Genomic DNA, 12,504 nt, shown 5'->3' with positions numbered 1-12,504 from the left:
TCAGTGAGTAACTCCGTTTTTCAGTAGAAAGAGATCAACATACATCCTTATAATTATGACGCTTTGTGGATGCTTAATGTGAACAGCAGTATAAATTAAACAATATATAATAATAAAAGAAACTAAAGGACTCGCTTTTATAATAAATTTAATTAAAAAATAAAAAAATAAATATAGTTTAAAAAAACTAAAGTACACGCTTTTATAGAAATAAATCTAAAAATATAAAATAAACTTCACTCTCGGTAGTTATAAATATTTTACTGACTAATATTTATTTAGATTAAAGAATTATCAAAAGGAGAATTGTAAAATTATTTTCTCTAAACTATTATTTCCATATTTCATTTCATATAAATAATATTTCATTTTTTACATACGACAATTTGTAAATTACACAATGATTTCCGCTCTGCTTATGCACTGTGGCCACAATCAGCGCAACCCCCTATATAAGCGCGATTCTCCATCGCAATCACACAGTGTTACTTCGTTCATTGTCGCTATTTACATTACATTACATTACATTGTCTAGTGTCACAATAAATTGTAAGTTACGTTAGTGACTACGGGAATTGTAAGTAATATTTAATTTATTTTATTGGTATTTATAAACTCCTTTGCAAAAAAAACGGGCACCTTACACACACACTTTACCTTAGCTTTTCTATGGGTAAATATTATTATATTTTTAGTATGTCATTAGCTTGGATGACTAGAAATTTCTTATTATCAATGAGAATCTAGTTTTTTAACACTTTTATCCTGGTATCGGTGTTTTAGTCAATGTAAACAGAGAGCCGTGTTAAAATGGACATTTTTATGGGTATAATGAAATTAAGACTACGAGTATTTTTATGGTATTTTAATAAAAGAGACATTAAAAAATAAAAATTAATAACGAGTATGACCTCCTCTTGCAGCGATTACGGCATGTAATCGTCTTGGCATGCTTCCCACCAGGCTTTTGATGGTGTCCTGTGGAATGTGTTCCCACTCAGTCGAGATTACACGTTTAAGCTCTCTGATGTTTTGTGGAGGTGGTTGGACAGATCGTACTCGCCTTTTTAGGAGGTCCCAAACATGCTCAATGGGGTTAAGGTCGGGGCTCCGCGCTGGCCAATCCAAACGACGAATACCGACCTCTTGCATATAAGCATCTACGTCGCCAGAACGGTGGGCCCGAGCATTATCGTCCATGTAAATGGCATCTTCACCAATTACAGTCAGTGCGGGTTGTGCATTTTGAGAAAGGATTTCTGTTATGTACCTATGCGCATTTAGTGAGCCATTTTCTATGAATACTATCTCGGTACGATAGTTGGAAGTTACGCCCGCCCAAAACATAACGGACCCTCCACCATAAGGGGTGATTTCTTCAAAACACACATCGGCATAGCGTTCCCCTGGTCTTCGTAACACTCGCCGACGTCGGTCCTCACCATGCAGACAAATTCGAGCCTCATCGGAGAAGAGTACGCTACTCCAGTTACCTGGTGTCCAAGATAGGCAATTTCTAGCGAACCTCAACCGCGCAATCCGGTGCTCACGGAGTAACTTGGGGGCCCGCGCTGGTCGTCGACTACGTATATCAGCAGCTAAAAGTCTTCTCCTCACAGTCCATAGGCTAACTTGTGCTCCTCGTACCTCTTCAAGGTTTCTTTTGAGGTCTATGTAACTGCATTTGCGGTTCCTCAGCGCCTGAGTCACTAAAAAGCGATCGTCTCGCGGCTGTGTGCAACGTTTTCTCCCAGAACCTTGCCTTCTCTGAACGGAACCTGTCTCTTGGTATCGAGTCCAGGTTCTTTGTACGGTTGAACGACTCACGTTTAACCGCTGTGAGACGTAACATTGGCTACACCCCTCTTCCAGCAGCGCTATAATTTTACTAGCTCTCATTGCTTTTTCTGCCATTACGATAGACACAAAGATATCTGTTTTAAGTCACAATAAGGCAGAATTATGCGATAAACATAAATTGTTGTACTAAAAATAACGAAAAGTTACTTTTAGTTGCTTGATAACCTTTTAACCGCAAACCCGCGAAAAGTGTCACAAAATGAAAAAGGGATTAATAATTTAAAAAACAAAAGTTTTGAATTTGGAATGAACTTTTTTTCATACCCAGACTCTTTATTAAGTGCCAGTAACATAGTTTGGCTATTAAAACCTCTGAAGAACTAAATTATTACCAATAATGTTAAAAAATCAAACCCGCCCGTTTTTTTTGCAAAGGAGTGTATTTATTGATTTTACAATTGTTACAATAAAGTGTAATTTCTATTGTAAATGTATTGTGTAATTTACAGGTTTTATTGTTATTGATAATTTTATAATTATTCCCGCGTGTAATAATAATAATTTTACAGAAATTGATAAACGTATTTAATATTTTTTCACGCTAAAAATAATATTTTACGGTAATCATTACTTATTTAATTTTTAATCAATCGTAATATGATATTTAATTATTGTATTAAGTATAATATTGTTATTTTTATCGCAATTGAAAAGTTTCGAAGTAAATGCCTATTATATGCTTCTACGTATATAGTAGGTATATTTTATTACAATTAACAATTTCATAAGAAAATATCTTTACTATAGAAAAAAGTTACAAGAATTTCTTTTATAATACAGAATAGTTGGGTGGTAGAACTATGTTGCCGTGGTAACCAATATTTTCTGTATATTGCTGTATTCTTACCCTTTAAGGGATGTTGTAAGGTATGAAGGTATTCTAGGGGAATGAGGACTTATGGTAAATTTAATTTTATATAACAGAAGTAGCAGACAAGCATGCAGCCCACCTGATGGTAGATGGCCACTGCCGCCCATGGACATCTGTAATCAACACCTGATAACATTAGGGTTCTATCTGAGATCAGCCATAGATACTTTTTTAATGCATTTTTTGCATATTTTGCTATATTCTTCTGAATTCTTTGCTTCTGAAGGTGGTAGAACCCTTTGTGGTTCGACTCCGGCGGCACCACCGCCACGCCTATTTCTGCCTAATAACAGCAGTGTTAGGCGCTGCTGTGTTCCGTTTTGAAAGGTGTGGTAAGGGAGACAGACTTTTCCGAGTCGTTCCAGCTTAGTCATCAAGGGCAGCGGCGCATCTGTGGCCGACGTCAGGTAGGAATATCTAATCCTATATGGGGTTGCTTACAGATGTCCATGGGCGGCAGTAGCCCCTGACCATCAGGTGGACTGCATGCTTGTCTGCTACTTCTATAATATAAAAAAAATGACCACTATCACTTTTTTTAAAAAACCTATATTACTCGTAATATCAACCAATACTTTTATCAAGAAAAATGCACTCTAGAAATATTTTTCAAAACGAAAATAAATATCTCCGACCCATACATCACAATCTGTCGTTTGATCCATCGATTACCTGTATTTACTTGAGGTAATCTGTTGACCGTTTCGCCTTCTTTCTTTAGTAAATAGGAGCTTTCCACTATCCCAGCTCTACACTAGGATCTCGTGTCGTGGGTGCTACACACACAAAGATACAAATACCCAGACCCAGAACAGATCCAAATTCATTTAGATGGGCTGGCTGGGGATCGAACCCGGGACCCTGTGCGTGAGTATGGTGACTGCACCCCCACCCGGGTTCTCATAATAGAGACGTTAAATAGAAGACGTTTTATTTCATTATTGCTATTTTATATAATATAGGAGTAGCAGACGAGCATGTAGTCCACCTGATGGTAAGCTACTGCCGCCTATAGTCATCTGTAATCAACCTCAGATAAGATTAGATTTCTACCTAAGGTCGGCCGCAATCGCGCTGCTACTGAGAACCAAACTGGAATACCTCGGAAAATAATGTCTCTCTTACAACCTTCAAACCAGAACACAGCAGCGCTTAACACTGCTGTTATAACAGAAATAGGTGTGGCGGTGGTGCCGCCGGAGTTGAACCACGAAGGGTTCTACCACCTTCGAAATCATACCACACTCTTCGAACACAGCAACCCTAAAACACTGTTATAAAGCAGAAATATGTTTTTTTTAATATAGGAGTAGCAGACGAGCATCTCCAACTGATGGTAAGTGGCTACTGTCACTGGACATCTATAATCAACCCCAGATAAGATTAGATTTCTACTTGAGGACGGCCACAGTCGCGCTGCTACCCCTTAGAATCAAACTGAAACTCGGTAAAGTTCTCTTATCACACTTCAAACCAGAACACAGCAGCGCTTAACACTGCTATTAAGCTGAAATATGTGTGGCGGTGTCGTAGTCAAACTACAAAGGGTTCCTTCCACCTTTTATGTACCTTTTACGTATCTATACTAATATTATAAAGAGGAAAACTTTGTTTGTTTGATTGTAATGAATAGGCTCAAAAACTACTGGACCGATTTAAAAAATTCTTTCACCATTCGAAAGCTACATTATCCACGAGCAACGTAGGCTATATTTTATATGAAATATATTTGATAAATAGATTTAGAGGCGGTACAAAGTTTGCCGGGTCAGCTAGTTATATATATATATATATATAGTTTACATGACAGTGACACACAAACCTAGAACCTCTCACGCGGAAATATATTGGATTATGAGCACGCGTGGAAATAGGCATGGTTTTAAGGCTCTACCTATATCTGTACATATAAATAAAATTGGAGTGTCTGTTTGTAATCCTTATCCTTACTAATAGGTATCTAATATTCTAATATTAATATTATAAATCCGAAAGTAACTCTGTCTGTCTGTCTGGTTATGTCTTCTTCACGCCTAAACCACTGAACCGATTTTAATGAAATTTTGTACAAAGATAGTCTGAGCCCCGAGAAAGGACATCCCATGGGAACGTAGAAGATACGTACGGTACATACACCAGAATAACCTTTTTTAATTTTTTTGTCTGTCTGTCTGTTTGTTCTGGCTAATTTCTGAAATGGCTGGTTTCACCCGCGTTATTTCTTTTTAACGCGGGTGAAACCGCGGGGCACAGCTAGTAAATAAATAAAATTGTACTGTCTGTATGTACTATCAAAATAGCAGCTTTTTATATAATGCATATGGACACATTTGCGAAAAGCGGTGTCTTGTGCCGCGACCCCATTTTTTTCAAAGATTTTTTACCGGATTTCCCAAAGTAAAGATGTTATCTATTCGTCGCGAAACCCTTTGTCTTGTGAAAGTTTCATCAAAATAAGTCTAATAATTTCAGTTAACAGACAGACAGGCAAAAAGATTGCAACTCAAATGAATTACGCAACTCTAGTCGTAGTAAGTTTTATATTAATATCTCTAGCAGAGAAGTTTAAGTAGGCGACGCATAGCAAAGTTCTAGTGTTTTAGTGTTACCTTGGTTTACCACCCCTGTGCAATTTTCTAATTTATGCGGGAACAATATCAAAATTTCATTCTCAGTCGATTCTAACAGAATTTTTTTAAAGGCCAATTTACTACCATTTTAGAAGGTGTTTGGTTATGGAGAAGAAGCGGCGAAACTCCATAACACACAAGATATTCTTCGTTAACTTACTGCAACAACTTACTTCTATATTATTCCACTATCTCATAGTGTTGCTTATAAGGATCAAATTCTGGGAAGTAATGATAAATGACAAAGTAAAGAAAAAGTATCATTTTTAAGAAAATTCAAATTTTTTTCATAATAATTTGGCAGTTAAGTTTCCGCCATTCATTAATTTAAACATTTCGTGTATTAACAATTTTTGGCCTAATGTTTCATTCATTCGGAAGCGGACGTTTTGTTCTCCATAAATTTATATTTTTATGTTCGACTTAGTGAAGGTTATTTTTAGGACCATTATAATAGATTTGCAACTTGCTATGCGCGGAGTATCGTTTAATACAGATGTAAAGTTAACAATTTGCGCGAATGACTTTGTCGAGGCAAATCCGAGTGATCACTTAACAAAAAGATATTCAAAATCATATTCAACGTTGAAACGAAGTTTTAAACAAAAAAAAATAGAATTTACTAATTAATCAGTTATCTATTTTTATAAAAAAAAAATCCTAAAAACGGCAGGAACTTAGTTGCCAACTTATTACTTTCTCATACTAAGCCGTATGTCATGGCCATAACATCGAAGAATTAGTTAATTAACCAACAAATTATTCAATGTTTTGACTTATGTATAGTCCTAAAAAATACACATAAGTCATATGTTATGTATAATCCTTAAGGATTAATATGCCAAGGTATGAAAAAATATGTATTTTCTTCAACATTTTCCTTTTTCTTTAATTTGAAACATAACATTACTTTCCAGAATTTGATCCTTATAAGCGACACTATCAGATAGTGGAATAATGTAGAGGGTGTACTTTTTTTCAAAAATGAACTCGTTTCATTCCCGGCTATGGAAAAAGATATTTAAAAACTAATGATCCAGTTTTAGTTTTTATCAAAATCAGCCTCGTAACTCCTTTCAGCATTTTTCGCTAATCCTCAAAGCTTCGGATTTGATATATGATATATACACAATTATACATATAAAATTAATTTTGTTTTGTTGCATTTATGGTACATTTGTTCTAATTTTTACAATATTGGTTGGATAGAGCGGTAGAAAACTTTATAATTGGACTCCGGCGACACCACCGCCATACCTATTTCTGCCTTATAACAGTAGTGTTAAGCGCTGCTGTGTTCCGGTTTGAAGGGTGTGGTAAGGGAGGCATTCTTATCCCAGGCGTTTTAATTTAATCCTCAGGGGTAACACATCTGGGGCCAATGTTAGGAATCTAATCTTATCTGGGTTTACAAATATCCATGCATAGCTACTTACCATCAGGTGGACTATATGTTCGTCTGGTACACCTATTACAAGCAGTTAATAAGCAGAAATAAATGTGGCGGTGCCGCCGGAGTGGCACTACACCACGACTTGCAAACTATCTTCGTCTTTTTTTTGTTTATTTTATCTTCTCGAGGAGAAAACTTTCAAAAGGTACCCGGTGCCGTGGGAGCGACACGGGGTTATGTGAGATTTTTACCGCACTAAACCCTGTGGCCGTCCTCAGCGCTGCGTAGAGGACTACGGGATCTCCAAAGGAACGCAACCGGAGTCCTCTCAGCGCACTGCCCCGTAGGGCTCCGCCCACGTGAGATTGAATCACCACACCGTCCGATCTACGACGGTATGCGACCACACATACCGCCGTCCTTCCCAGGGTCGTTGGCCGGGCGGTTGGAGCTCCCACTCTTACCGCCCGCAACCCCGAAACTATCTTAATCCTTGCATACCTTATTATTATTATTATTTTAATCCTCAGGAGTGGCGACGTATCTGTGATCAGTTAGAACATGTCCTAACATTATCAGGTGATGCTAGCTTGCCACTTCATATGAATAATGTAAATATTGCAGTGTACATAATCCGTGAAGCGTAAGAAGCCATATAACCGTCAGTCGATATTAGTCAGTTTTTACTCGAAGCGTGGATCGAATTTATTAATTGGATATCTTCTTTATACTGACCCAAAATTGGAAGATTATGGACTGTCAGGTGTCGGATTTGGGGGAGGGCTACTGCCACAAAAGAGGGCCCCACAATGGATGTCAAAATATATCCAAAAAGCAAATAATATAACATACTAATATACATAAAACTGAAAATTCGTACCTTCAACTTTGCTAAAGATCATCACTTGATTAAATGCATAGTCATGATTAATGCAATCCTTACTAATATTGATTAAAATAATCGATGTTTTGGGTCCAAAAGATCGATTCTCCGATTAATCAAACTTAGATCGCCATCCCTAGTTCCCGTGGGATTTCCGGGATAAAAACTATCCTATGTCATTTCTCGGGTCTCAGACTATCTTTGTACAAAATTTCATTAAAATCGGTTCAGTGGTTTGGGCGTGAAGAAGAGACAACCAGACAGACAGACAGTCAGACAGACAGACAGAGTTACTTTCGGATTTATAATATTAGTAAGGAGTAAGGATAAGGATAAGGATTTCTATAGGTCATCAATTTTTACCTCTTTAGGGCTGTATACTCAACTGCAAGCCGAACTCATTTATTCTAATAAAGGCTATTGTTACCTGTAATCTTGAGTATCTTATTTGTACGGTTCAAGAGATGAGCCCTGCGAGAGACCGATAGCGGAGGCTTAATAATTGGGTTCACTTTTTAACTTTTGCATACAGAACTAAAAATATTAAAATTTCGCACATACGCACATACATACAAGCTTAAAAACAAAAACGAGTAAACGTTACGCATTAAAAAAAGATGTACACACTCATATGCACTAACAATCACACACACATATCGAAGGTGGTAGAACCCTTTGTGGTTCGACTCCGGCGGCACCACCGCCACACCTATTTCTACCTAATAACAGCAGTGTTAGGCGCTGCTGTGTTCCGGTTTGAAGGGTATGGTAAGGGAGACAGACTTTTACGGGGCGTTCCAGCTTAGTCCTCAGGGGTAGCGGCGCATCTGTGGCCGACCTCAGGTAGGAATATCTAATCCTATCTGTGTTGATTACAGATGTCCATGGGCATTAGCCACTTACCATCAGGTGGACTGCACGCTCGTCTGCTACTCTTACGTTATAAAAAAAGGGCAAACACTGCAATTGTGAGTCGATTACAATTTTATTTGAATAATCCGATTAAAACCTTCAAAGGTACATTATGCATGATAATTCTGCAAAGTAAATTATGTGTAAGTTAATCTTGTAGAAACCTTTGCCCTACGGGTAATGTTTTTCTATTCTTTGGCACGTTACATCCCAAAGGGCTTAGGGTTTTTATAGTAGGGGAGCCTATGTTGCTAAATGTGTAGAAACTCGAGCGTCATTGGGACCTATACAATTGTGTAGATTAGACGTTAGAATGAAGAAAAGGTTATATGATATTTTTCGATTTAGCTGGGTGTTTTCTTATTCTGACGATTTAAAAAAATAGTATGAGGATTAATGAAGAATAATATATTTTCGTAAAAATTTGCCTTTTCCTTCATTATTTCCCAGGGATTCGTGCTAATAAGTGACACTATCAGATAGCATAATAATCCTGTATTATTGTTGTTTTTTTTCAAAATGTCTATTTGTTATAGTAATATAGGAGTAGCAGACGAGCACGCACTCCATCTGATGGTAAGTGGCTACTGCCGCTCATGCACATCTATAATCAACCTCAGATAGGATCAGATATTCCTACCTGAGGTCGGCCACAGATGCGCCGCCACTCCTGAGGACTAAGCTGGAACGCCTCGGAAAGGTATGTCTCCCTTACCACACCCTTCAAATCAGAACACAGCAGCGCTTAACACTGGTGTTAATAGGCAGAAATAGGTGTGGCGGTGGTGCCGCCGGAGTCGAACCACAAAGGATTCTACCACCTTTAACATTTAACCTTTAAATTGTGAAAGTGCCATAAATTATTTTTAAGCACTCAGAATTTGTTTTCATTATTCACTATTTTAGTTTATCTACTCTTTTAGTACCATTTTTTTCTGTAGCGGAGTTCTGTATTATTCTGTTTTGAAGGATGACAATCCACGATTAATAATTTTGTGCCATTGCACAGTACATCAGGATCGTCAGATTTAACGAATTTTCTTTGCGATTTTAGCGTGGTATTTTATTTCTTGACTAGCTGACCCGGCTAACTTTGTACCGCCTCAAACTATATTTATCAAATATATATCATATAAAATATAGCCTATGTTACTCGTGGATAACGTAGCTTTCGAATGGTGAAAGAATTTTTAAAATCGGTCTAGTAGTTTTTGAGCCTATTCATTACAACCAAACAAACAAAGAAAGTTTTCCTCTTTATAATATTAGTAAAGATTTGTACTAAATCTACAGTTTTATTTATTTATGATATCTGATACTTTATATTAAAGTAATAGCCAAAAATTGACTTACAGGTTATAGTGACTGTATGTCACTATACATATATGTGGTTTTTAGTTTTTTAAACGATTTTTTCTTTTCAGGTAAACGGCCATAACCGGTGTCCAGAATGGATCACACAGAGTTTCGTGTTAAGGGTATGTTATTTTAATTTATTTCCATGTTTCATAAGAAACCCCATTTATTTAATAATTTAGTCAGGTCACCATCATCAATCTATTCCTGTCCCACTGGGCACCGGTCTTCTCCCATAGTGAAAAGACCTTAGGCTATAATAATCAGGGCTGGATTTAAGAGAGGGCAACCGGGGCGGCAGCCCCGGGCCTCCACATAGGAGGGGCTCCCACAATAGAGACGGCGGATTTTTTTTTAATTCCGACTAGTAAACACTAGTAAAAAAAAATATTTTCCTTTGATATTTTTTTTCGCTGTTTTACCTTTATCTACAGTACTTTGTACAAACATGAATACTAGAAGAATCTGCCTGTGTTTCACAATAAAATATTTATTGAAAAACGCAACTGAAAAAATTGTTCATTTTATTCGGAAAATAATTTGGGGCCAGGGGGCCTCCACTCCTTTGTTCTAGACCTCTAGTCCTCTAAATCCGGCCTTGTATAATTATAATCTATTAAACTTAACAAACATGGATTGGTAAACAGACCTTTGAACCCTTGCTTTAAAAAACTTGCAGGCGTGTAGCTTCTTCATGATGTTTGTCTACCGTTAAAGTAAGTCATAATTAATTTTTAATATTCATATAAATACGAATAATTAAAGGTCTCTGGGATTTGAACCCCGGACGCCAGTGTGCGGAGCGAAATTCCAAATTACTGAGACAGCGCTTTTCAATCTTTCCAGCACGACTTTCTCTCTTTATGAAAATATTTCACGACCTCCTATCTTCCATTATTTCTAACCTGTATTTTATTTTGTCTCATCCCTCCGACGTTTATATTTATTTTCATAATAAAATATCGGTTTAATACGTAACAAGTTAAAAAGGCCTTCAATTAATATTTTCTTAGTAAAAATATATTTTATATCACGGCGTGCGTAAATTGACGTTTTACGCACGCTTCGCGTGCGCAAAACCCCCATTTCCGACCCCGTAATATAAAATTTTATACAACACGCGGACGAAAAATGTTTTTCTGACTTGTGTGATTGCAGTCCTCGCCTGCGACTCGGCCTGCAAACTCACACTTGTCAGAAAAAAATTTTTCGTCCTCGTATTGTAATGTACTATTTGAAAGTTATGTTCTTACTTTCTTGTATTTAATGACACTTCGTCATTGTCGTCATAATCTCCCAACTTATAGCGAGTTTGCGACCCCCCAGGGGACACAGTTTGAACAACACCGCACTAGGCATACTAGTAATAACTGATCTACATAGCAATATAATTTATTAAAAAATGACACTTAATGCCCCATAATCTTGAAATGACATTGAAAAAACGCAATTACAGAAGTCATTTAATTGTAATATAATTACAAAGTTATTGATGTAAAGTTATCAATTATTAAGAATTAAGTACTATGTAATGTTTTGGTACGGTTACAGAATATTAATTAATGGAATGTTGTTCAAGGGAATGATTGAACTTGAACAAGTTATTTTATTAATGTAGGTACCAAACGAGCATGCAGTCCACCTGATGGTAAGCTATTGCCGCCCATGGACATCTGTAATCAACCCCAGATAGTTACTTACCTGAGGTCGGTATAGATTGAAGGTGGTAGAACCCTTTGTGGTTCGACTCCGGCGGCACCACCGCCACACCTATTTCTACCTAATAACAGCAGTGTTAGGCGCTGCTGTGTTCCGGTTTGAAGGGTGTGGTAAGGGAGATAGACTTTTCCGAGGCGTTCCAGCTTAGTCCTCAGGGGTAGCGGCGCATCTGTGGCCGACCTCAGGTAGGAATATCTAATCCTATCTGGGGTTGATTACAGATGTCCATGGGCGGCAGTAGCCACTTACCATCAGGTGGACTGCATGCTCGTCTGCTACTCTCATATTATAAAAAAAAAGATGCGCCGCTACCCCTGAGGACTAAGCTTGAATGCCTCGAAAAAGTATGTCACTTACCACACCCTTCAAATTCTTCTTGAAGTTAGTCACTAACGTATTACCTCTTAGGACTAAGTCGGTTTGACTTGTATAAGCGTTTCTCTCTAACTAAGTATTCCCGTCAAACCAGAACACAGCAGCAGTTAAGAATGTTGTTGATAGGTAGACATATATATATTTTTTTATAATATAGGAGTAGCAGACGAGCATGCAGTCCACCTGATGGTAAGCTACTGCCGCCCATGGACATCTGTAATCAACCCCAGATAGGATCAGATATTCCTACGTAAGGTTGGCCACAGATGCGCCGCTACCCCTGAACTTAGTCCTAAGGCCACTTGGCCAGCGCGGTGGACTATGGCCTAATCCTACTCATTCTGAGAGGAGACCCGTGCCCAGCAGTAAGACAGTAATGGGTTGATGATGATTATTTCCATAACTATTTTTAACATCATTATCAAGAACTCCACAATACTTTTTTGTTTATTTTACGCTTGATTAATATTATCAAAAACTGCATTTTTTCGTAGAGCACTTTTAA

The 12,504-nt window shown here is 37.5% G+C and overlaps 1 protein-coding gene across 1 annotated transcript in view; it reads left to right on the top strand.

The window, feature by feature from the left end:
- Nucleotides 1-481: 481 nt before the first annotated feature.
- The window catches only part of Hdc (histidine decarboxylase), a 31,034-nt gene continuing 19,011 nt past the window's right edge, over nucleotides 482-12,504 (top strand). The window contains exons 1-2 of the mRNA XM_073081440.1: nucleotides 482-577; nucleotides 9,974-10,027. Of these exons, the coding sequence (XP_072937541.1) occupies nucleotides 10,000-10,027 (28 nt within the window). The 5' untranslated portion in view covers nucleotides 482-577; nucleotides 9,974-9,999. The remainder of the gene's footprint in view (nucleotides 578-9,973; nucleotides 10,028-12,504) is intronic.

Source organism: Epargyreus clarus, unplaced genomic scaffold (genome assembly GCF_041222505.1).
Source record: "Epargyreus clarus isolate Ecla_fem2 unplaced genomic scaffold, WU_Ecla_fem_2.2 ptg000016l, whole genome shotgun sequence".
Lineage (NCBI taxonomy): Eukaryota > Metazoa > Arthropoda > Insecta > Lepidoptera > Hesperiidae > Epargyreus > Epargyreus clarus.
Note: the sequence above shows the minus strand (reverse complement) of the source record. Positions and strands in the feature narration are given on the sequence as shown.